Source organism: Gymnoscopelus microlampas (assembly GCF_963454915.1).
Source record: "Gymnoscopelus microlampas genome assembly, chromosome: 9".
Classification (NCBI taxonomy): Eukaryota; Metazoa; Chordata; class Actinopteri; order Myctophiformes; family Myctophidae; genus Gymnoscopelus; species Gymnoscopelus microlampas.
Window position 1 is genome coordinate 36591779 of NC_139946.1, and position 27394 is coordinate 36619172.

The 27394-nt window shown below is 41.3% G+C and overlaps 1 protein-coding gene across 2 annotated transcripts; it reads left to right on the forward strand.

Moving 5' to 3' along the window:
* Positions 1 to 445: 445 nt before the first annotated feature.
* On the forward strand, positions 446 to 26423 carry tie1 (tyrosine kinase with immunoglobulin-like and EGF-like domains 1). Of its 2 annotated transcripts, XM_084066877.1 has the most exons (24): positions 446 to 802; positions 2388 to 2687; positions 3002 to 3112; positions 5244 to 5399; positions 5789 to 5920; positions 7657 to 7797; positions 8845 to 8973; positions 9741 to 9886; positions 11284 to 11428; positions 12271 to 12429; positions 13221 to 13361; positions 14468 to 14776; positions 15525 to 15815; positions 16609 to 16802; positions 18006 to 18152; positions 18269 to 18332; positions 18592 to 18702; positions 19586 to 19776; positions 20341 to 20454; positions 21159 to 21229; positions 23187 to 23227; positions 24220 to 24316; positions 24609 to 24708; positions 25523 to 26423. In XM_084066877.1, exons 1-24 carry the CDS (start codon positions 751 to 753, stop codon positions 25592 to 25594), a joined length of 3414 nt encoding a protein of 1137 aa, XP_083923003.1. In that variant the 5' UTR covers positions 446 to 750; the 3' UTR covers positions 25595 to 26423. The 2 variants fall into 2 exon arrangements, with proteins under 2 accessions (XP_083923003.1, XP_083923004.1); XM_084066878.1 differs by lacking the exon at positions 14468 to 14776.
* Positions 26424 to 27394: the final 971 nt, after the last annotated feature.

The following is a 27394-nucleotide window of genomic DNA, read 5'->3' on the forward strand; positions in this document are numbered from 1 at the left end:
ATTGTAGTGAAGTAAAAATATAATATTTGACATGTAGTGGAGTAGAAGTAAAAGCACTGAAAATTGGAAATATTCCAGTAAAGTAAAAATACCTCATAATTGTACTTAAGTACAGTACTTGGGTACATACATGTACAGTACAATATATTATTTTACACTGACAACAAAACGTATGAGGGAAAATAATAACAATGAACAACACAGATAGGAAAAAATAACTTTAAAAGTGGTATAGTCTACTACTTGTATTGGTAGTTCAGAGTCAGACTCATTAAATAGCCTGCAGTCAATTTAGCTAATCTGAGCCTTTTGGCACCAGCTCTGGAGTCAGTGCCAGCAGTCCTATGTTTCCTTGTGACGCTCTTCCTTCCTTTCCCACCCAGAGAGACCCATGAGTTTAGTTTACCACCAGTCCAACTCTCACATTGTATTTGACTGACTGAGAGGGGACGTGAAAGCTATAACGGGAATAATACTACAGTCTCCACCGAAGACACCTCGAAGGGACTTTTGAATCCAATGTAGCTTTTTATGTCTAAATTATGCGTATAGGCTATGAAGGCGCGGTGCTCCGCGGCTCGCAGCAGCGTCACCCTCGAGGATATAAGTGATATCTGTAGGTTACGAACGTAACCCCGGTTATTTGAGTAATACGAGCGACGACTACCTGTAACTGAAGGAGTGTGTTTAATTGGCAGCTGACGTTTTAAAGACACTGTTCTTTCTTCCCTAAAGAGGATTACAAATACCATGGGGATCATCTTGTGTTTGTATTTATTATGCTGTATTGGTCTTTTGACAGGTAAGGGGACACGTTTCCTCATTATTAGGTTATTAACCACTTAAACCCCATATGGGTAACTAACTGGAATCCCTCAGGGCTCAATACTAGTGTATTTTCTGTTTTCTGTTATTGTGGAGAAAGCTTTCTGAAAAGAGCAGATCGACAAGCTCACAATGCAACTTGTTGTGTCACATTGTGAGCTTGACGATCTGCTATTTTCCAGTTTTTTAAAAGTGGTTAAAGATTGCTGTATAGATTTTTTTTTTAAACTTGTATTAAATAATATAAGTGATTTAATTTGTTATTATTGTTTTTAGCTAAAGTCTATAAACTTGAGTTTTGGAATGTGTGAACCCTTGGGGAGAACAGGAGCTCATCCCTGTTTCCTGCCATTGTTCTGTGGATCTGGAGCTCAGTTACCAGGGGGGAGGAATGTTCAACTTTTCTTTGTTATTTAACTATGATAATTTTTCTGTAAAGCTCTGTGTGTTAAGTAATGCATTCATCACGCATAAGGGAAACGTAATCATTCAATCTATACCTAAATCAGATTCTGTAAGAGATCATTGAGTTAATTGTTAATTGTAGAGATGACCACACATAGGCCTATAGTGTGTGGAGAACTTTTCTTTTGTTTGTTAAACTGTAACATAGACAAATTCAGGCGTTCAAAAAAAGCTTGTGTTAATGCCATACATATGGAGGTGTTGATGTCATCATATTACATTTACATCATCAATCCACTGAAACTCCTTTCACCTATCACCTGTGTGAGCCAAGTTTATAGTTGTGATTGTGCAACAACACTAGCAATTGGATTGAAATGTGCATACTTTAATGATGACAGAAAGACTGGCATTATAGGCATTGAAGGCCCCAGTGAACATTTCAATACAATGTCATGCTGTACAGATGATAAGCTGAACTATGATATCAAAACATCTCATTTATAAATTCACTTACAATTACCATTAAAATCAGTTTTCATGTTGTGTGAATGCGTGTATGTAAATCATACCAGGAGCCAGGACTGGATCACTGGATAGACAAACGACTGGAGAATTTTATTTTTAACCATGTGTGACACAGATTGAAATTGTTCCATGTTTAACTTACAGTGAAAGGATTATCCCTGGGCCTTGTGGCTCTAAAAAACTGTTTTGGTTCCTGTGTGAATACAATTACAGTATATTGACCTGCTATTTCCAATTCAATATCTACAATATAAATATATATTTTGAAAAATACAATAGTTTAAGTTGTTATGACAAGCTTCACTATACAATAACTTGTATTTTTGAACAGAAAGTCAAAATGTTTCAAGATAGTAGTATGAGGTTTCAACCGTTTCATAAACTATGGATCTGGACTGAAAGCTGGTTCTATGGTTCATTACTTTTGAGTAAAGCAGGCTAATGTCAAGATTGCATGTACAGTAGGATTTTATGAGCCATGCAACATGATGGATCCAGTTTGTTTCCAGGGCTGATAAACTAATAACATCTAATAATAATCCATGCCACGAATGAAGTCAAACTTCTGAAATCTCAAAACAGGTTAGCTGTATCTCCTAACCAATTATTTCAAATGTTATGTCCTACAGATGCTGTGACGGACTTGACCATGATCTCAACAGCAGAAGCGACCGCCGTTAATCATTTTAAAATCTCCTGTATCACCGGGGAGCGCAATCCAGCCCATATTGACCTGGACATCAAGAGAGACAACAAAATCCTAATTTTTCCCAAGAAACCAAGTTTCAAGGTGCAGAGGCCCAGGACCAAAGAGGTGGTGGCTCAAGATTTCCATGACCTGGAAAACATTGGGATATTTTACTGTGAAGCCAGCCACAGTGACACTGACCCTCTTGACAAAGTCACTATCATTAACAACTTTGGCAGAGGTACTGAAATCATTACTGTTATCATCATCATTACCTTTATTTAAACTCCTAGTACAATTGAGGGCATGCCATGCATAGAGCACTGACATATCATAACACTTGATTATACATCGGGTTTCATGACTTGTAGAACTGCAATATAAAAAATATTTTTGTATTATTTAAAGTTTTCACAAAATATCACATCATCAACAGGATGCAACACAAAAAAATAAAGAACACAAAATGATGATGCAAGGATAGAATCAGTGAGCTATACTTGTATTCTGTGTTGTATTCAGATGTCCTGTATTTAATTCCTGTGTTCCCTGCAGCGAGTTTTGTCCCTACCCACCTCACCCTGACTGTGAATAAAGGTGAGACAGTTCACCTCAGTATGCAGCTCCTCAGCACCCAGAAGAGAGATGTGACCTGGAAGTACAATGGTGAGTCAGCTTCATATGGCCTGCAACAGGGCTGAAATGGGAGTGAAGTGTGGACGTGAGACAAATGGATGTCTGTGACAAAAAGAGCTGAGCTTCTGTTGCTCTACCACTCTTCTGCAAGCAGACATTATACTTACATGTATGATTGTCTGTAGGGCTGCAGCATATTATATTCTGAGCAATTATGCTATTGATTACTTTTTCGATTTAAATAATTGAAGAAGCACAGTTTTTTTTTTATATTTAAATAAATATCTACGTATATATCAATGAATCGGCACAAAAAACATTCTAATAGATTTTTTATAATTGACTAAATCGATTAATCTAATTAACCACTTAAGCCCCATTTTACATTTTGTTGTACAACGGTATTGTGCAAAAATTGCAAAAATGCTATTTGCTATTTTATTATCTTCAAGCTCACATCAACACATGGTGAGCTTGTAGATCTGCTATTTTTGCTATTTTTGAAAATAATCGATTAGTTCGATCCACCGTTGCACCCCTAATTTTCTGCTTGCACTGGCACTTCATGAAACTATCAGTTGTGAATGGCACAGGAGTATTCCACATAGCTCAACTTTGATAATAGAATTGCTCAGCTGAGACCATGTTTAATTTATTTATTTATTTTTCATTAGGTGCAGCTTTATAACTGTAAGCCGGTGGAACAAAATAAATTGAATATAGATCATTATTATTTAGGCTGCTTTAAGCTAAATCCTATACATATTTTTAGTTTGGATGATATTGGAGGCTGGGGTAGACAGACTGAGATACTCAAGTCGGTGCTGTGACCATGTTTAATTACACAAACATCGTCACAGCACCAGTGTTGACTGATGTTCCCAATAGCTATCATTAGGTAGATGAACCTTGAATGTAATAAAAGTGTAGTTGTGTGTAATAATTGGGTGAATCATGCAAAGTAATGTAAACTGAAGCAAGATGTAAAGCTACTAGCTGTTCATTGGGGCTGGTTGGACCCAACGTCCAACTTTAAGTGGCATGTAGCATATTTAGTTACATTACATCCTGCCTTTCTCATCCTATTTTGGTACTGCAGTTCCTTTAATAAATCATATGCTACATGCTCTTACAAAGGGTCAATGATTGATGTTTAAATGCGTACAATGAAAAATGAGAGAGAGATCTGCTGGGCTCTGTTGTGCATGTGTAAAGTTTGTTTGTGGGTTTGGTGTCTTGAAATGAAGGGGGAAAAAACGAAGCCCAAGCAACAAGAATAAATTACAGCCAGACAGATATATCTGCCATTATTTGACTTTTTGGTGACATCGGTATCGACAATTTTGTAGCGAATGTGTCCCATTTTTTTTTTAAATCAACCTGTGTCCCTATATACATTTGGGCATGTCATTTACAGGTAAAACCTTTTAGAAAAAGTAAAAACAAAAAAAAAAAAAAATAGCTGATCTACAAGCTCACAGTGCTTCATGATGCGATGTGTTGTGAGCTTGTAGTTTGGCTATTTTAGAAAAAGTTGAATTGGGCTTAAGTTTTAAGAAACTTTAAACAATTTATGTGTTTATTTGTATCTACCCAAAAGTTATTTGTGTCTATTTTTTATGATATATTTGTTTGCTTATAAGCTACATGTTCTCAAATAGAAACTTGAATCAAATTATTTTCTTACTTTTTTTCAAGACGATTACAATTTTGTCAAAATATTAGTCAAAACATCAGTAATCGGTGCTCTAGGACTCTGGCATCATTCTGTCTCTAGAATACATTTTATTTGTATCCACATTAATAGATATTTAGTGGAGCTTTCATAGTAGTGGTATCACACCAGCACTTTCATTAATAATCCCCCATCTCTCTGCGTGAAGGTATGATTATCATACTGTACAGTATGTGTGTAACAGTTAATCAAACTAATTGATTTAATCTGTTATAATTATTTTTTATAGATAATCGATAATGTAATAATATAATCGATTACTATCAATCCCTATTTTGACAAAAAAAAAATTTTTTTATCAGTAGTCACATGCAGGATCAAACACCTACATTCTCTTGGCCCTGACCACCCTTGGCCCCCCATGTCAGGATGGCAGACAGACAACAGTTTTATAGTGCTGAGTCATCTCATGTGTCCTGTGTGCAGGAAACTACTTCTACATGACTCACTGGAACGACGTGAACAACAGCACCGCTGTGCTCACTGTGGAGGATGCAGCGTACGCCAACCAGGGCATCTACAGTGCCAGCTATGTGGGGGACAGCCCCTTACAGGGTGCCTGGATGAGGCTCATTGTCCGAGGTATTTTTAGATCAAAGAGTACACAGGGAAACACACACAGCCTTGAAATAGACACACACATAGGCATGGCCTTGGGCACACATGAAGGTACAATCCACCTCCTCAAACCAGTGGTGGAAAGTAACTAAGTACATTTACTAAATACTTTTACTTTACTTGATCATTTCCATTTGTTGCCCATTTGCACGCACGCACGCACGCACGCACGCACGCACGCACGCACGCACGCACGCACGCACGCACGCACACACACACACACACACACACACACACACACACACACACACACACACACACACACTTGTCTTTGGATTAAGTGCAGAATGCAAATTCTACATGCAAGTTCTCCACTGTATGTACAGTCATGTGGTGGTGTGTATTTTTTGCAGACTGTCCCAGTAAGAAATGGGGCCCTTACTGTGACAAGGACTGTCCCGAGTGCCTGAACGGGGGTGTGTGTCATGACACGGATGGAGACTGCATCTGTCCACCAGGGTTCATGGGAACGCGCTGTGAAACAGGTTAGGATGTGCGTGTGTGTGTGTGTGTGTGTGTGTGTGTGTGTGTGTGTGTGTGTGTGTGTGTGTGTGTGTGTGTGTGTGTGTGTGTGTGTGTGTGTGTGTGTGTGTGTGTGTGTGTGTGTGTGTGTGTGTGTACATAAGTACAGTACTGTGTTTATGTTTGCAGTTATGCCACCGTCTGTCTCTTTGTATATGTGCCTGTTTGACAGGTTATCCTACTACTAATTGGTCTGTCTATCTTTTGTTTATCATGTGCCTTGTGTTCACCTGCCACCAGTGGTGTAGTGGATGGTATACAAAGCTACTGTATGCTGTACACCCAATTACTTTCCACTGTGCATTGCGTATACGTGTGCTGAGGTGTTTCTTGCCGTGGCATTGTGCACTAAACTTGGCAGTGTTGTCCTCATGGGTGCTGGTGAGGTAGGTGAGATCCAGCAGCAGAGAGGCAGTGAGGCTGTGGAAGCATACCAAGTGGAATGGCAATGGCTCGCATGGCTCCAGGTTGTAAGGGAGAGTGAAACATGAGTGACTAGCGTGCACTACATCCGTTTTATCGTGCACAGAACCTACCTAAATGGTTGTGAGTGAGGCACTCTGGACAAAAGTCAAATGATTGCACTTCCTCTTCCTAGAGTGATTTGGCTTAATTTTTGCCAGAAAGGCCAGAAAAGAGCAAAAGTGCTGTTTGGAAATATGTTTCATTTGAGCTGAATTAATTAAGGAAAGTCAAAGGATACCAGCAAGCCCATATGAAAGAAACACTACAGAGCAGTGCCAACCAAGGCTGCCATAACACATACTGTACAGTAGCACATGTTGCACTACTTTGAACCAGGAATATGACGATGATGATTATACTTGTTTAAACACAGGGCAGCCACCTTATGATTTGTCTGTCATTGTAATATCTCTATTTGGATGTCTCTGTGCCGATGAATGTGAATGTCCCCTTTGGGAATTAATTATTATAATAATATTTCATCATCATACCTTAAGACAAACTAAACAATATTTTTTTCACTCATGATACTGTAGACTGTATCTGACATCCTTAATTATGTTTATCTTTTATTCAAAATAAAAATAAAAACCTTTTTTTGGTAGATTACCTAAGGCAGAGCACAGGAAGAAAACATAAGCAATAGCAGAAGTTAAGCTATCGCTAGTAAACTCACTTTAAGTTGGCCAGCTTGCAGATTTGCCCTGTTCCTTTACGGCATGGGCCACGTTGAAATTGTTTGGCAAACAGTATACCCTATTCTCCATACACCACTTCACTACATCACTGCCTGCCAATGTATCTATGCCCCTGAGTTATATATCATATGCAAAGTTGTATTTACTATATTTGTAAATACAACTGCTTGTCCACTCGAAAGATGAAATATTGACTGTGTGTGTGTGTGTGTGTGTGTGTGTGTGTGTGTGTGTGTGTGTGTGTGTGTGTGTGTGTGTGTGTGTGTGTGTGTGTGTGTGTGTGTGTGTGTGTACTGTAGTACTGTAGAGTAATTGTTAAATCCGTGCAGTTATTACAGTCATATCAGAAATGCAATCAGTGCAGTCAATTTCATGGGCAGCACAGTGTGGTGGATTAGCATGTCTGAGATAAACAGGTTGACAGGCTGTCTATGTTTGCATCTGTAGTCATATTTGTCGGAATGAAACCAGGCATTTTCAATCATTTATACGATACGATTTGCACTATAAATCTTGCCTTCTCTGACTTCACACAGCCTGCAGAGAGGGAATGTTTGGCCGTAACTGCCAGGAGTCATGCGGCTCACAGCTGGAATGTAGGGGGCTTCGCTTCTGCTTCCCAGACCCCTATGGCTGCTCTTGTGCCAGTGGCTGGTTTGGGAGTCGCTGTGAAAGAGGTTAGATCTTCCCTTCCTGTATAGAAGTACCATTTACCTGCATATCTCAATATGAAATGAATTAGAGGACAAACGATGCTTTCTCTGACAAATATACCAATTTCTTTCTAAATACTCATTCATCATTCATTCATTCAACACATTTTCTTGTTTGCTGTTGATTATGTTTTGCCATGGTTAACCCATTAAGAGCGCATCTGTGTGTCATTTTTTGATTTCTTTGGGCTATTCAAAAATAGCAGATATACAAGCTCGTAGCGCGGCTTGTAGATCTTTTTATCGTGAAAAGTTGTGCAAATCTTTGAATATATATTTTTTATGTGAACATTTGTAAAATATTTTGTTCCAGGGACCTCCAGAAGCAAAGATTTGAGTCACTAATGCTCTATAAATATATATATTCTAAGATTTGCACAAATGTTCAGGATTTTTGAAAAATAGCAGATCCAGCTCTTAGTGTGGCATTCGGTGCTGCGTTATGAGCTTGTATATCTGCTATTTTTGAAGAGCCAAAGTATAAAATAATGGTTATAGCTCAAATGTAAAATGACACAGATGCGTTCCCGGATTGAATGGGTTAAGTATAATATAGTCTCGCGTAGCCAGACAACTATTCCACAATCTCTGAATGCTATATAGAGTCTGGAACTACAACTCCCGAAATCCGAGAGAGGAAGCTGGCACTTCAAGCTGGCACGTTCACGAAAATATATTTTAAAATATCTTTACATTTTATAATTTTATTTTTTTTAATTTTATTTCCATTTCTGCTAAGCAGCAAGCTAAATATACTTAGATGATTTGTATTTATATTAGGATAAATCTGCGTGACTGTAAAGACGAACCGGAAGTGGGGAGGAGGCTTCATATCCGGTTTATATTCTAATCATGATCAGAGCTCCCAGACTGTATGACCGGAAACATTTGAAAATTGTGGGAGGCAACAGTCTGGCCACGCGAGACTAAGTATAATATAATGTCGCCTAACTCTGGGTTTACACCTTACAGTATGTCTATAGTATTAAACTTTCTGTACTTTGTTGTCAGCCTGTCATAATGACCTGTATGGGCCAGACTGCAGACTGAGCTGCCAGTGTAAGAACGGAGGAGTGTGTAATCGCTTCAGTGGCTGCCATTGTCCTACAGGATGGAGGGGACAACACTGTGAGAAATCAGGTACTGTATAGATCACATTATTCATCACCCCTCTCCTCATCTTCATCTTCCTCTTCCCTCTGAGGTCTTCCATTTGTTTAACCACTTAAACCCTAAGATATACTTAGTTGACCCCCAGTGGTCTAGTACTGTACTAGGCCTAAGTTTTTCACTCTACACTAAATATCTTTGCTGAAAATACAAGCTCACACTGTGAGCTTGTAGATCGGCTATGTTCACAGAAAGTTCACCCCAGAAAAAAGGGTTCATGTGGGCAGTGGTGTAAGTGCATTTACTCAAGTACTGTACCTAAGTACAATTTTGAGGTATTTTTACTTTACTGGAGTATTTTACTTCTACTCCACTACATCTCAGAGGCAAATATTATACTTTTACTCCTCTACAATTACTTGAAAACTTTATTTATTAGTTACTTTGTAGATTTTGATTATTATTGCAAAACATATATTTACCACTTCAGCCTTATATATATTTCCATTTGAAAATAGCCGATCTACAAGCTCACAATGCGCCGTGATGCGACGCATTGTGAGCTTGTACAGTAGATTTTGATTGTAGATTTTGCTATTTTCAAAAGATTAGTCTACCTTTTATACACTTTGAAACCAATACTTTTACCGAAGAAAATGTTGAATTCCGGACTTTTACTTGTAACAGAGTATTTCTACGTTGCAGTATTGATACTTTTACTTAAGTAACAAATGTGAGTACTTTATCCGCCACTGCATGTGGGTAATATCCTGTCCCATCCATCTTCCCATGTTCAGACCGTGCACCTCAGATCATAGACATGGCGAGTAGTTTGGAGTGGAACCTGAACTCCAGCCCACGGATCTTGTGCTCGGCCACAGGCAACCCCCTTCCAAGCCACACCAGCATCGAGCTGCGTAAGCTGGACAGCACTGTTCTCAAGGTAGGGGGGGAGGTAAATGTGTTTATGTGAGTTTGGTGATCCTATGCTTTGAGGAAGTCAACTACACAATGTGCTGAGTAGATAAGACTTGGTGATCTTAGTGACATACATGTCCAATGTTTGTTATTATTCTATTCTTTCTTGTTGATATTAGAATGAAATGGAACAATGACATTTGTTTTTGAGGACATTGTACTTTAGTCTCTCTGTGATTAGTTTTGTCTAAAGACAGGAACAATGATTTGATTCAATTAATTTAAATTTTATTATAATAATCATCACAACAAGTTGTGTAAATACACTTAACATATATAGCGTTGTCCCTCACGCTCTGAGCAAGCACTTTTTGCAACAGTTGCCAGGAAAAAGTCCCCTCTAGCAGGAAGAAACCTGAGGCAGAACCAGGCTCTAGTGTGGGTGGCCATCTGCCTAGACTGTGTAATTGATTCTGAACATGCCCGTTTAACAAAAGATGAGAACAGCCTGTTCAGTGAAAGAATCTGAGATATTATTATAAACATGTCCCAAATTCTTCAAGTCTGTTTTCAATTGGGCACTTGGGTGGTGCAGGAGGAGCAAAGATCCTGCCCACCACCGCGGAGACTAAGGATTTAAATCCTCTGTGGTGCCCCCGGCTTGGCCAGGTGTCCATAAGAACATAATTGCCCGTGTTTGTAGAAGGGAAGGGACAGGGAGGGTAGCACTAGCAACTCCTACAGGTTGGTCAGGGTGCCTAGCTGTTCAGTGGGGTGAGGAACTAGGAGGAATAGCGTGTACCTCTGCATGCGTCACGTTCGCCTGCGTTATGCATTATGCGTTGCAGTCTGAATTGTCTGTGTTGTCCCAGGACTAACTGAAGGAGTTAGTAGTGACAAGGGATTACAATACATGGGGAATGGGGAATTAGCATAATGATTAAATTGGGAGAAAAAGAAAAATAGGAGGGAGGAAAAAAAAGTGAAAATAATAATAATAGTATGTCATCTATGACATATCTATGACATATGACTCAAATTTGGGAAAGATTTCTGCCCGACCAGAACCCCATTGACAACCATTCTGAAATCAAAGTTAGATATTTGGGAAAGGATAAAACACACAGTATGTGAAAAAATGTTGTGGCCTACTGGCAGTGGCACAAGAATGGCACTGATCGGTTTGCGAGATTAGCTCCAGACACACACAGACACGCAGACTCTTTAAAGAGCTTTATAGACAGCAAGACTCCTGTAGAGCCACACCGTAAAAAGTCTGTTTTCAATTATTATTATTCATCATCATGTCATAAGGATGATAATAAGTATAACTATCTTTCACATTTGTTTATCGTTCTGTCATAGAAATATGATGGCGTTAACCATGTATTATGTTGTGTGCGTTATGTGTATTTTTATCAGGCTTCTCGCACTACCATGGATTCCAATAAGAGCACAGCTCAGTTTGAGATCCCCCGTCTCAATGCTGAGCATGGAGGGCTTTGGGAGTGCAGGGTCTCAACCAATGGAGGCCAAGACTCCCGCAAATTTAACCTCACTGTCAAAGGTCAGTGTGTGTGTGTGTGTGTGTGTGTGTGTGTGTGTGTGTGTGTGTGTGTGTGTGTGTGTGTGTGTGTGTGTGTGTGTGTGTGTGTGTGTGTGTGTGTGTGTGTGTGTGTGTGTGTGTGTGTGTGTGTGTGTGTGCGTGTGTGTGTTGTGGGGGGTTTACACTAGCACTCAGGATTTTGTAGCATATGAGCATTAGGATACTAACCATATTTAATATTGCATGGGCTGCTTGTGTGGCACAGCAACACAGAAACAAGAAAAGTGATTTGAATTCGCAGGACACTATCTCATAAGAGTTAAGGTCTAACTCTACATGAGTTAAGGTCTAACTCTACATCATAAAAGTTAAGGTCTAACTCTACATCATAAGAGTTAAGGTATTTACACACGGGAACATGACGATTAAATGATAAATTATGCGTCTGTGAATATTTGACATCAAACTATTCATATAGTTGATGTCTCATTCATACAGGTTGATGCTTTTATATGCGGGGAAAAATCAACCTCCTGTTGATGTACTGCACTCATGACACAAGCAACACATCGGAAATGATAAATATGGCTAATTAAATTGCACAAAATTGCACAAGTAAAAAATAAATAATAATAACAGTCCCAGTGTGTAAGGACCTCTTTAGTCACTGCCGAAATACCAAACCCCCACCCTCCCCCTCCCCCTCCTGTCCTGCATTTTTCATTTATCCTTTGTGCTACAGGATTTCCTAGCAGCTCCTCTTGGGGGGGCAAAAAACGAAGCAGCAAAGTATGCAGAAAAACATACGTAAAGTCCATTATGAAATGACAAGTCAATAATTTTTCCCCCCTGCGCCGCTCCAGAACCCCCAGTGCCCACCACTCCTCCCAAGCTACTGGAGAAGAGGAGTAAACAGCTGGTGGTGATGCCAGTGGACTCCTATAGAGGAGACGGTCCTATCATCTCCACCAAGCTCCTCTATAAGCCTATGGAGAATGGAGACTCCTGGTCCTCTATCATAGGTGAGTAGGACACAGTTTACCACTTGAACCCAGTAGCTTCCCTATTCTGGGAATGTCATAATAGCTGAACATTTGGTGAAAACGTTCAGTGAAGAGATTTGGTGTAGAGGCAAAAAAGTATGGGACCAAGTATAGTCCCCTGGGGGACTCTGGTCAACCAAGTATATAGGGTTTAAGTGGGTTTAATTTTTGTGTCCGAACCAGCCCTGTTATTTCCTATTAACAATCCGGTAACACAACTGTGTCACTTTAGATTTCTTTGGCTATTCAAAAATAGCAGATATACCAGCTCATAGTGCGGCACAGAGTACTGCGCTATGATCTTTTAGATCTGCTATTTTTGAAAAAAAAATCATGAAAATGTGTGCAAATCTTCTAATATATATATATATATATATATATATATATATATATATTTTTTTACTAAAATCTTTGCTTCTGTCAAAAAATCTAATATTTTGAGATGGGGGGCGGGGGGGCGTTCCGTGGACAAATACATATAATTTTGGGGTGGTCCTTGACATGAAAAAGTTTGAGAACCACCGATATTACAGCAACATTTGTTTTTTGTTTTTTTTAGGATGTTAGGATTTAGCAGACATTTGTAGAATCCCCAGAAGCAAAGATTTGAGTTAAAAATGTTCGCTTTAAAAACAGCTATAACAGATATTTTATTCATGATAATATCAGGAATAAATATATCCATAATAATACTATTATACATAATGTAAATAGCCTGCGAAGAAACATTCTTCCGTGGTGCTAATCAAAAGCTCACTCTTTCATGGCAGTCTACAGCGACAGAGAGCCCATCACACTGATGAATCTGAAGCCATCGACACGCTACCATGTCCGTGTCCAGCTGAGCCGTCCAGGGGAGGGGGGAGAGGGTGCCCCGGGTCCAGAAGCCATCATGGACACAGACTGTCCCGGTAAGAACTACAGAGAGCGAGCAGTTACCAGTCTCAGCTGTCCAGTCACTAGAGATTACCATTACACATATGGGCGTATTCACACTTCACAGAGACATTGCCCAATATCTTGTCGTCTCTCCTCTCCTGAGTAGTGTTCATAACAGATGTGTTGACAACCAGAGCCTGGAGAGGATATTGAGAAGAAAGCTAGGGGATTTATTTGTGGCCATGTATAGCAGGTTGGATCAAATGACATGAATATATTCCGTTGGGCAAAAACATGACAATTTGACTACATGGTCTTAGTCACGTCAGTCAGTTAGGAGTCATACAGCCAAGGGGTTGTATGTGGTGGTGATTGCGTTGCAAAGGGACAGGGTGGGGGAGAAAAAAGCAAGATTGAAATAGAAACTGACAGGAATCTGGGTGATTGTGAAAGGAGAAAACGGCTCACACTGCATGTGTTTGATTAGTTTGCCCAAGGCAAGATCGTTGTGGGCAAGAATGTGTGGTTCACTGTTGTGAAGTAATGTCATAAGACTGAATGTTTTAACAAAAATCATCAGAACTTCATTTTGGAATGACAGAGTCACACATTGAAAGAGTTTGAAGGAACAATGGCTCCTAAAGTCTTTCATTATTTGGCACATAAGACGAGAGAATATATTCACAGTAAAGAATAGAGACCTTAAAGTACAGGTGACACACAAGTACAATTCCGCAATTATAGACAGCAATACAAGGTCTAACTGTATAAGCTATGTACTTAAACAGATCAGAAAAAAGGCTAAAAAGAACTGTGAGTGAACTGTGAGGCAGTGGTTCTCAAACAGGGGTCTGGGGACCTCCAGGGGTCCTTGAGAAGTTGCAGGTCTGTAACTCAGAGAGTGTACAAATGGAGCCAAATGGATTTGTACACTCTCAGAGTTAGGATGTTATAGCATAGATTGGGATCCCAGAGATCCCAGAGAATCAAATGAGGGTCTGTGGCCTAATCATTAATGCATATCAGAGTGGGGGTCCTTGAAATGAAGAAGTTTGAGAATCACTGTGATAAGGAAATATATAAAAGGGAGCTGTGCTGTAGATCTCATCTGCTGACTGAGTGTTCTGTGTTGTCGCAGAGCCACACGTTCGGCCTGAGATTGACATCAGCTCCTGGGAGGGGCGCAATGCAACCGTGCGCTGGCGATTGCCTGGCAACAATGGCGTGGGCCCAGGCGCGGGCACAGCCACTGGCTTTTTAGTGCAACTTTTTGGTCCGTCGCCCTCCGGGGAGAAATTAAGGGAGGAGACGACGCTGCTCAATGTGCTGTCCACCAAGTTCCACAACCTGGACTACCAGCGAGACTACACTGTGGTGGTACGCCTCATCAACTGTGGCAGCCAGGGCCCTGCCTCCAAGCCATACCACTTCCGCATCAACAGCCAGGGTAACTAGAGACACTCTCATTGGTTCAAATTATAGTCAGAGATCAACACAAGCCAATTAGATCCTCCAGTTGGCTAGAGGCCCCCTACAGGTCAGGAAGCCACTAGTGTCCCTATTCTGGGCTTGTCTTAATAGGTGAACATTTGGAGGCGGAATAGCATATCTGCAAGCTCACCAAGAGTTGCAACGCGCAGTGTTGTTTCTTGCGTGTGTTTGTTGTTCTTGGTTTAAATGACAAAAGGATGTGAATGAAATGTTCTATTTTTAGAGAAAATAGAGAAAAGAGAAAGGGCAACAGAAACTATGGTCATCAGACACATACAGGGATGTTATTTGAGTTCATCGGTTTGGTTTCAGTCAACATGCATACGCGCCATTAGTGTTTGCTTGCTTCTTGACTTTCCCTTGCTCACAAACTCTAGCGTGAATTAAACATGAGGTTAGGTTTTTACATTAATAAAAATGGCCACTGTACAGGTTAGTGGCTGTGGACAGCAAAACAAATGTAAGGAAGGAAGGAAGTAACTTAACCAACTCTCTAATCATTTGGATGTTCAATTTCCTTTTTGTTGTTACTGTTCTGTACATCGCCTCCACCGATGACAACCGTATGCATATTTGCATAATGAATGGTATTATGTACTGTCGGTAAGGCTCTGTGGCCAGGTGAACTCAGATTGGTTGGTTTCCAGATCAATACTGCAGTTGAAGAATTATCATGCCAACTGTAATATCCATCTATCTTCTAGGCCCATCGTCCCCACGCAATGTCCAGGCCGAGACCTTATCCGTGGCAGCAGTTAAAGTGAAGTGGCAGGTCCCTGAGGACCCCAACGGAGGCATCATCAAATATGTCATAGAATACCAGCCAGTGGGCCAGGGAACCCCCCACCACTGGGTGGACACAGACGACGGGAACAAGACCAGTAAGGACGTTACAGCACTCAATGGCAGCACGCTCTACCAGTTCCGTGTGCGGGCATTCTCCAAAGTCCCTGGAGAGTGGAGCAAGTTTGTCAAAGCTACGACGCATGGAGATGGTTAGTAGGGGTTTTGGAATTTCCTCATCCTGCATGTATTGTGCATTAGTAGTCCAGCATTTTCTAAATCCTGTCGTAGCCCTACCGACACAGCAGAGACGAGACGATAATGTCATAGTAAAATATTGCTTGAAAGAGAGGGAATCAAAAAACTGTTATGTAATCGAGTCTATTCAAAGTTACCATACAGCCAGGGGGCTTATCAATTAGTATATTGGACATACATTTTATGATAAAATCTCTTTTCAAAGCAAGGCACAGAGTGACTGCTGCTTCCTGTTTTGATGTCGGTAGAGGTGGTAGGAACAGTGTGACAATGGAAAATGCAGTCAACATTATGATATAAGGCTCAAGACTCAATGTCTGCTTGAATACATTTTTTTCCCTGTGATTCATTTTTTGATCACCCAGTTCCACACGCAGGTTTGCCCCACATGCGCACCACGCTGTTTTGCCCAATGCACTGCTCTGCCAAGGCTTTTTTGAAACGTCTGCGTCTCAGTGTGATCCCCCCTTTAGATAACATTAGTCTTGTTCCTGGACGTTATGCCGACCTTGACCTTGACCACCCTCCCACAGGGAAGGAGATTTCCTCTAAATAATCACCCATCCATATCCCACATCCTGTTTATCGCCACTTCCTTGAGATTATATTTTGTGCCTCGCTTTCTTGCTTTCTCACACGATTTTTCTCTCACCTCCCTACCCTATGTCTCTATGTCCCTTTCTTCCACTCTCTTCTATCACTCACCATCACTCCCAATTCCACCCTCTCTTTCACCATCTACTGTAGGACTCCAGAGTTTCACCCCGACCACCCAGGGTGTGGGTAAAGGGCCCAGTGGGGAAGATTATCAGCTGCTGGTGGCAGTGGTGGGCTCAGTGACCGTAACCTGCATGACAATCCTGCTGGCTCTCCTGGGCCTCTTCTGCATCCGAAAGACCCTGCTCAATCGCCGGAGGACATTCACCTACCAGTCTGGATCGGTGAGAGCCTTCAGTGTTTGCTCCCCCAGGGATTTATACTAGGTCCCCTCCTTTCTCCCATATACATCTATGCCGAAATTATCCGATGTAGTGCTTGTAGATCTGCTATTTTCACTGAATGTTTGCCTATTTTTGCTGAATGTTCGCCTATTATGACATAGACTAGAAGAGAATGTAAGTAGTCCTCAAATTTGGGGGCACGGTGGCGCAGTCGGTAGCGCTGTCGCCTCACAGCTAGAAGGTCCTGGGTTTGATTCCCGCCGGGGACGCTGTGGGCACTGGGGGTGTGTCTTCTCCTCCGCGTCATCAGCGCCCATACCCTAGATGTGGTTGGCGAAAGGGCCTACTCTGTGTGGAGTTTGCATGTTCTCCCCATGTCTCCTAGGGTAGTTAATACCCTCACAAAAACATGTAGTAATCCTGGTCACTATACTGCCTCCCCCTGGTCAGCCGGGGCGCCTGATGGAGGGGAAGGGAACTGGTTGGAATAACGTGTTCCTTCCACGCGCTACGTCCAACCAGGGAAACTCTCCCCTGTCAGGTGACAAGAAGGTCAGTTGGCTCTCATGCATTGAAGGAGGCATGAGCTCGGCCCTGGCCTACCTAGGCTGGTGGGGGGATTGTAGTGCCCAGGATCACTTGGCAAATTGGCACCTGGTGAAAAAAGGGTTACAAAATCGTGGGATAAAAATTATATATATAAAAAAAAAAAAGTAGTCCTCAAATTTAAAGTACTGTAATTGCTTTACCGGCTGCACGGTTCAGAAGAGTTCTTTCCAGGCATAAGAAGAATCACCAGCACTCATTGGCATTTCAACCTTCCTCAGCATAGTCTACGCTGAGGATGGCAGAAACGCCTAAACGCATTTGTATGCTGTCCATGCCTATCTAAATAAAAGATGGCAGGTGTTCCCAAACCCTTCCATGCCAAGGTCCCCCAAATAGCCATAGCCTCTGGTTGCGGCCACCCTGTTGTGAAATGTAAAACATTTATAAAACAAAAAAGAAACAATCTTCAAGCCCCCTGAGCCCTGGCGCCCAGGTGGGCTACGGCAATGGCCCACCTGGCAAAACATGAAAACATGTGCCCTAGGGACATTTATGTGATTCTTCTTTCATATATATTTTTTGACCAGGCTATATTCCCTTTTCCTGTGTATGAATTGTCTTTTGCAGACAACTCAATTATGTTTCTATCCCCAGGGTGAAGAGACCATCCTGCAGTTTAACTCAGGGACCCTGACACTAACACGGAGACCAAAGCCCACCCCAGAACCCCTCACCTACCCTATCCTGGAGTGGGAGGACATTAAGTTTGAGGATGTCATTGGAGAGGGAAACTTTGGCCAGGTGCTTTTACAGTATTTATGCATTTTCATATTTGTGTTAGGGAGATAGTCAAGCAGTCATTCATGTCGGTAGTTGAATGTTTTAAACAGCCAGGCTAACGGCAGCTTTATGTACAGGTAATTAAAGCCATGATCAAGAAGGATGGTAACAAGATGAGTGCTGCCATCAAGATGCTGAAAGGTGATTTGCATAATATGTAGACACAAACACACTAACACCAACACCAGTATAAACATGAAAGACATGCACCCACACCCACGTAAAACGCAAATGTATGCCTATAATGATGGGGCAGGTTGGTTGAACACAACATGGAAAATCACACTCACTGGTGTGAAATTTTAATTTCAAAGGAACAAAGTGAAGCTGCTTTGCTTGTTCTTAACTCTGTGTGTGTGTATGTGTGTGCGTGCGTGTGTGCCAATCTTGTTATTTGCAGAGTTTGCCTCAGAGAATGACCATCGAGACTTTGCAGGGGAGCTGGAGGTGTTGTGTAAACTAGGCCACCATCCCAACATCATCAACCTTATTGGGGCCTGTGAGAACAGAGGTGAGTGGGCGACACCTAGTGGCCTCTATGTACACATGCATGCATTTATCTGACATAACTTGTGATGGGTTTTGAGTCAGTGTACCGTAATATGGGTAATATTATTTATAGGAGTAAAATACTGTTGACAGTGTTGAAAGCCTGTCACCACTACATAATTCATTCTCATCCCTGCTGTTAATAGTTGCCCACTGCTCCTAATAGTTAGGATGGGCAATGCAAATTCCGCCTGCCTGCCGGCCGGCCGGTCCTCCCTTAAGACATTTTATATACGATAAGATATTTACTGATAGACTGTACATAATGTACAGTCTATCAGTGCAGATGCACAGTATAGTGTCAGAATTTAAGTAGGTGTAATTATTGTTTTAGTTTTTATTCTCATCTACCTTGGTGTGGTTCTTACTTACTCTCACCCAGTACCTCTCCAGTGTTTCCCAGCAACATCTGATGCTTCTTATGCGGAACAATTGAATTGTCCATGTTTGATATACTGTAGGATTGATAACATGAGAGAGGAAGTTTCACGTGGAAAGTCCATTAGTGGGGAAATTGCTAAACCAAATCAGCCTTGAGAAATTACACACCAGACTAATTCAATGCATCCTGCTGTCTGTCTCAACTCCCAAGTAGCAATTGACGTTTAGATCTTTTGTTGTTGTTGTTGTCTCATTTACAGACCAGCCTTTATACTTTTTCCATCTTCCAGATTCTTTGACTTTAAAGTAATGCAGAAGTTTTTCGGCACAAATTAAGCCGATCATCTATAAGCTCACAACTCGTCGCAGTGCGGTGTGTTGTGAGCTTGTAGATAGTCCGTTTTTGCTGCCTGACAAAGTATAAATGAGCCTTTCTATAATCATAATTTTTTGTCTTTCTGTAGGTTACCTCTACATAGCCATAGAATACGCTCCCTATGGCAACCTCTTAGACTTTCTGAGGAAGAGTCGTGTGTTGGAGACGGACCCGGCCTTTGCTAAGGAACATGGAACAGCCTCCACTCTCACCTCCCAGCAGCTGCTGCAGTTTGCTGTGGACGTAGCCACAGGGATGCATTATCTTAGTGACAAACAGGTAGGAAGAGAAGGACAGCATAGCTGTTTTGGGTGTTGGTTTGCTTGTTTTTGCTTGTTATTGTTATTTTTTTAATTCCTTGGGTCATTACGCAACTTCCCATACAGGCTTCCCATTATATCATCAATAATAGTGAAACTAGCAATTGAAATATAGTGGAGAGAAAGTCCCAGAAAGAATCCAGAAATACAAATAGGCTACTCAAGTAAAGTACAGATATTGAAAAAAAGAATCTTAGTACGGTACTTGTCACTGCCCCCCCCCCCCCCACACACACACACACACACACACACACACACACACACACACATACTCAAACGTTTTCTACATCAAGACCAGTTTATACTGGGATTATGGTAGTTTATACTTGGATTATGGTGGTTTATACTGGGACTGTGGTAGTTGCCATTTCATGTGGCCTTAGTTTCTGCATTTTATACCAAGTGAGTGTTTTTGTGTTCAAACCTTTTTAAAAGTTGAGTTAGGATCTGTTTATGTGAATGACTCATGCATGAAGTGTAATATTCTTGTTTCCATCTTCTCCCCCTACCCTCCTCTCTCCAGTTCATCCACAGGGACCTGGCAGCCAGGAATGTTCTAGTAGGAGACAATCTTGTGGCAAAGATAGCAGACTTTGGTCTGTCCCGTGGAGAGGAGGTTTATGTTAAGAAGACCATGGTGAGTGTTACTGTCATACTGTTCAAAGTTACTGGAGTTTGGAAAATGTAACTTGTGTTTCCTTTTTCTGCCTTTAGAGGGCACCAGCTGTTCAGGAGATGTGTTTGTGTTACTTTAGTCTTAATGGTACTTTATTTGAGTTTACCTGTAGAGATTGAAGTGCAGTACTGCACGTAGAGCATACCGATATATGCATGACCTCCCATGGCTATCACTGTAATTCACTCTAATGGTCATTTTAAAAATGGGTTTATAACTTGTTAAAAATTGTATATTTTATATATTTAAAGTACCTCAATGCTAATAACAAAACCATGGGGGAAATAGTGTATTCATGTGTTCATTGTATTAAAGTTGCTTTAGAAAGTAAGTATCGTGAATACACACAAGGACAACAAATATTCTTCTACAGCATATGGGGGTGCTCAATGTAAAGCCACGGATACACCATAAATACTTTGAATCACTCTTTTGACCTTCAACATCCTTCAACATGACAAATCATATTGACACTTAAAATGTCCTGTGTTCATCCAATTTTAACTGTGAGAGTGTTACAAATTACAAGATGTACATTCTCTGAGCTTAAATTAACACTGAGGACTTTACTGTGTATATTTAGTTTTTGTTTCTCCAGTAGCTGCGTATTAAAAAACATGAATTGGAGAAGATAATGTATTTTATACATAATTGTTGCCTCACAGGGGAGGCTGCCGGTGCGCTGGATGGCCATTGAGTCCCTGAACTACAGTGTGTATACAACCAAGAGTGACGTGTGAGTATCACCACTAACACCTCTCATCTAATACAGAATATAGCAGACACAAGTGGGGCCTGTTGTACAAATGTGATCAAAACAATCTCTTATTTGAAACATACCAAGTCATTTCTGTTGGTTAACCACATGAACTCTTGCGTCCCAATTCTGGGCATGTCATAATAGGTGAACATTCGGTGAAAACAGGTGAACATTCTGCAAAAATATCAGATCTACAAGCTCACTTGTAGATTGGCTATTTTCTGGGAAGAAATTTGGTGTAGATGGAAACAATTAGGGGGGGGGGGCAAGGATAGACCACTGTGGGACCCCGGCCAATGAACTACTGTATATATAGGCTTAAGTGATCAAGAGTAACAAAGAAATACTGAAAAAGTGATGGGCTATTAGAGCAGGTGCGCTTCCTCTGGTGGTCTCCTTGGTTGTGGGTGCTCAGCTTGGCTACAGTCAGTAGTACCAAGTATAAAAAACACCAAAGAAAGTGGAAATAGTAGCACTCCAAAAAATACAAATGTATTCTGTCATATGATGGTTTCACTCACTTATTTATACGAGTAAGTATGACTTAACATGTTTGGGCCAGCATAGATTATGCTTTGATGCCTGAATGAAAAAAAGTATTACTGTACATGTTTTTTATGTTTACATTTTGGAGTACTGAAAGTGACATTGGGGAACACCATCTTAGGCTATTGATGTTATAAACTGAGCCACAGCACTAAAACACTGAGTCCTGTTGTCCCAAGCGGTTTGAAAACACCATCACTGGCACCACACAGAACTCTTTCCTCTCGTTTCCTGTTCGCTTTTCTCCAACCCTCTTAGTATTGTTTTGCTCAGCCCCCGCCCCCCAAGTCATGTTTTGATAATACAAGCGACATAGTGCCTGTCCACTGCTCAAGAAAACAACAAATCATACCCCCCCCATCCCTCTGTCAACTGACAACTAAGGGCTGCGGAGCTGATAAGCACAACCAGGAAGCCCAGTGTACAACTTAGCAGAGTTAGACGTTGGCCTGTCAACCAGAACCTATTTATGCACAGCGTTGAATACTAAGTACACTTTAGGACAACTAACGGAAGGAGGCTAAAGACTTTGTGTAAGGCCAGAGAGAGGGGGGGTGGGAGAGAGAGAGAGAGAGAGAGAGAGAGAGAGAGAGAGAGAGAGAGAGAGAGAGAGAGAGAGAGAGAGAGAGAGTGTAGTAAACACTGTATAAATTCATTAAATCTGCAATCTGGAATTTACTAACCAATTTGTATGGTAGAGTATATGTTGATACAATATACTGTAAGTAGCACATCTGCAGTGGTTGGAGGTGGTTTCCCTACGCTTCCGTTGAGAAATTTAGACCCTACTGGTTGACAAAGTAGCCTGAAGCTCATAAGTGCAATATCACCCCCAGCCAAGTGGGGATTTCCTCTTAGCTGTGGGGTAGAAATTTGGTCTCTCATTTGAGAGACCTGGATTTAAATCCTGGGTAAAGCATGCAAATTATGGATTGCAGCTTTAATGACAATTATTACATTATGCTTTATTTGCATAATATTACATTATGGGTCTTTATTATGTTACGTGCCGTTATCATAGCTACATCCCCTCACATGATCTCTGATGCACAATATTGTGGTGTTGAACCTTAACCACTTATGTTTCACATGAATTTTCTGGCTAGTCAGTTGACAAAGGAAAAAGAAAAGAACTCTTACAGCGTAACACTGTGTGTCCCTGGTGCCTCAGTGTCAGCTTTGAGGCCATTCATATCAATAAAGCCTAATAAACACCAACCAATTCTGATTATACAGTATCTGTTTTACAATCGTAACATTTGTCGCCAAAGTATAAATCAGGGTTAAGGCCTTATTTAGTGGCAATGTTTCTTTGTAAAAGTTTTATCCATATTTATTCTTTCCCTCAATCTAATACTTTTCTCTATCTTCCGTTCTTTTCCCTCAGGTGGTCTTTCGGAGTTCTTCTGTGGGAGATTGTAAGCTTAGGTAAGCTGGCAACTATGGAGGCTCTCAATCTGCCAAATACAACCTATTGTATAATCCTAACCTAACCCTAACCCTAACTGAAGACAAATTTTAACTGAATAAGACCGACAACTATAGTATTGTAAAAGAAAATTGCTTGATTCCTCTGTCAACTATTATACTGAACTTGACAAACAATCCTTATAAAATTCTTGATATTTAGATTTAAAACATCCGGAGATTTTATCTTCTTCTTAATGTTGAGATTAAATAAAAAGTTACTTTTTAACTATTTTATGTGATCACATCCCTGGTGATATTGTGCATCCACTTTCACTCAAATGTCCCACCTGCCTATCCTGTTTCACTTGGAAATACATCATGATACGCACTAGTTAGATACTCTCAAATGGCTGTTTCATCTGGACTTTAATATAACATGTTTTTCTTTTTAATAATATTGTAGTTCAGGGTAAGATGGATTTGTGCAACAGGAGACTATAATTGCCTAAATATCCTTTGAGGTCTGTGCTCCTTTAGATGGGAAACGGTATTTAACCACTTTCTCAGGAATGTGGTCACCAGGACTGGCTGGAAAAATTAGAAATTCTAAAATGAACCGTACATTGTACACATGCAGAATGTCTCACACCAAGCCTCTTAGTTTCCGCCATAATATTTGTACTATTTAGTTTTAGTGCCACTCCATGTGTTAATTCCTTATGTGAAATGTCACTCAGTCTTTCCTTAGTGTGGTTTAGCAACATATACAACAGACAGGTCATACTGTATCACTTCATGGGATTTGCCAGCTACCAGCTATTGTATAATCATCTTACTGCAACCGATGATGTTGGTGGGGAAAGTTGTTCATCACTATCATTGTAGTATAATGCATGTATAACGATGATGATGATTAGGACAATGATAATATTGATTATATCGTGATAACTTTGACAGGCTAAGGTCATGACCGTTGCTAATTGGGTCCTAAAATGTCCCTCTCCTCTTAGGCGGTACGCCGTATTGTGGGATGACCTGTGCTGAGCTTTATGAGAAACTGCCCCAAGGCTACAGGATGGAGCAGCCTAGAAACTGTGATGACGAGATGTAAGTAGATGGTTGGATGGACGGATGGACAGACAGATAGATAGATAGATAGATAGATAGATAGATAGATAGATAGATAGATAGATATCTATCTGGATAGATGGACGGACAGGCGGACGGGCGGGCGGGCGGGCGGACGGACGGATATACGAGATAGATAGATGGACGGACAGACAGACAAACAGACCTACTGTACATTTCCTTTATTTTTTGCTATTGTGTAATAAAATGGCAGAAGCTTGCTGATGTCTAATTATATTTGTCTACCTACTGTATGTACCTACCAATACAGCTATGAGTTGATGAGGCAGTGCTGGAGGGATCGACCCTATGAGAGACCTCCTTTCTCCCAGATCTCCGTTCAGCTCAACAGAATGCAGGAGGCCAGGAAGGTAAGACTACAACACACATTACTGACATTGGCTCGTATTTTTTACTTAAGTAAAATCAGCAATGACCTAGCAGTGTGGCCTTGTGGTTAGAGTGTCCGCCCTGAGATTGGGAGGTCGGGGTTCGATTTCCTGGCTGGGTCATACCAAAGACTGTAAAAATGGGACCCAATGACTCCCTGCTTGGCACTCAGCATCAAGGGTTGGACTCGGGGTATAGTAAGTCCCTGCGACATACTAGTGTCATATCCAGGTGGTGTTCTTGTACATCATGGCTGGGAGATGTACATCAAGCCGTGTCACGCTACAAAAACAGGATAGGCTCCTGCCCTATGGTAGAAATACTACATTATAAAAATACCCTGTTAAGTAAAAGGCCTGTATTCAAAATATTACTTGAGTAAAAGTACAAAAGTACTGGCATCAGAATATAGCCTACTTACAGCACCAAACTTACTTGAGTAAATGTCCTTAGTGACTTTCCACCACAGCATATTGATGTGGCAAACACACAACTGTCTTTTTGTACAGCAGTGTTGGGTCAATGAGTTGAAGTGCCTTCCTTATGTTGTAGGTACTCCATAACATGAGCATAGCATTTGATAAATCCTCTCTCTGTCACCTTTCCTGTCCCTATCTGCCCTAAAAGGGGCTGGATTATTATTTTTTCTTTCTTATTAGTCCTGTGTAATGACAAATGTCCTCATAAGCCATAAGGGAAGACATTATACAAAACAGCACTCCTGGTCAAGAATGTTATTGTAATTTGTATTATCTCTTATTTTGCTATTCCTAATCCATTTGGATTTCTTTCTAGGCTTATGTGAACATGGCGCTCTTCGAGAACTTCACGTACGCCGGGATAGACGCCACAGCTGAGGAGGCCTGACTACCAGCCCCCCCAGACCCTAGCACGCCATGTAGCTCACAGAGGAGGCTCCAAGCCGGGGCGCCTCGTTATTGCCACCTGCCTGCTGCTCCGCATAGAGAGCGGAGGAGCAGGCACTCTACCAAGGCCACCTGGCTATAGAGAGAGGACTGTGAAAGGACACTGTGAGGGGGTTTTCGGAAGGGGAAGGGGGGAGTATGGAGAGATGGACTATCCCTGTACCTAATGTTACACCGATGTGACAAAGGCAACAGAGAGAACGGGAAGTGGCCAACAGAACTGCGCTACATGACTTGCAGCAACACCACAGGGTCTGTGGGGTGTCAACGCTGGACTTTTATCTCCATTGTCCTAAATGGATGACATGTGTGAAGAACTAAGGAAGGATACATTTCAGAATAACATTACTGCACACTCAAGGCACGAGGCAGTAAAGATTGAACAGACTGAAGATATACAAAATGTAGCACTTAAAAAAAGCTTTCACTGCCATGTGAATGTAACTATTGTATATATTGACTCTTTTTAACAGAGTGCACATACTGTAGAAGTATCAAACCCTCTTCTCCAAATGTATCAATGCTACCTAAACATACACAAAGGTAACTATTGCGGATACCAATTTTGATATGCTTGTTGCACTTCTCCACTCCAGCCCTAACGTTGTTTGGAGAATGCTGCAGGATATACACTTATTTCATGGTTACCGCTGTAGTTTACTTTTAACATAATGCAACCTGTATCTCATTGTATGACATCAACTATATGACAATTTACAGTATGTTTGTTAACAGTTTCTCTTAAATAAAGTGTCTGGGTGGTGACTGGACATGTTGTAATGAGGCTGATGAAGGGATCATTAAGGTATTTTTAAAGGAGGACAGATTGAAAAACAGGCTGAGGAAATGCAGAATGACTAGTGTGAACCCATGGCTCAGAGTGTTCAGCACTGGGCTGAGTATAATGAGTTTGTGTGTTCAGGAATCTGTCACTCTAGCTTAACCACTTTCAACCTGACGTTCTTATCTTGGGCATGTCATTATAGGGGAAAATATATAGGGAAATATTTTCCAAGATATTTACATTTCTTAAACATTTTCTGACGTACAGAGAGTGTAGATGTAGTTGGGGTTCGATCCCAGCTCGGTGCAAAGCATTACACATGCAACTACACACAATTCAGAAACCAGTGTCATAATTGTTACATGTATGCATTACTGCATGCACCTGTGTTGTCTGTTTTTCCTTCCCTCTACTGTTTTCTCCCTCTTTCCTCAAACCCAGGTCCAGTTCATCAGTCATCATCAATCATTCTATCATCCCTTAACTCCGCCTCACCATCCCATTGGTCCTCCAATCGTCAGTTCAGCAATCATCTCCCATCACCTGCTGTAAATACACCTCCGCAAAGACAGATCTTGTATAGACCAGATTGCCATTCTGCGCATCATCCTGGAGCAGTCACTAGAGTGGAGCTCACCCACCGGCTTCGAATGCTATCAATGCATTGAATGGGAGATTATCACGTTTTATCAGACCATTGAATGGGCGAGTAGGTGATGAGTAGGCGATACACGGACCTACCCGCGATTTGTCAGACCATTCATTGGGCGTAATCAGGAGCTACTGTACTGACCTACTTTGGAGGCAAAGCAGTCCCCACAACAATATTTACGATTCTGTGCCTATCGGTACATAACTCCAACGGCGCTGAGTAGGCTCAGGCGAGCGTCGCACCGCTCAGGACGGCAACTCGGTCGCTTTAGCTCCCTCGGTGGTCCTTCGCGGGGCTCCAGCTCG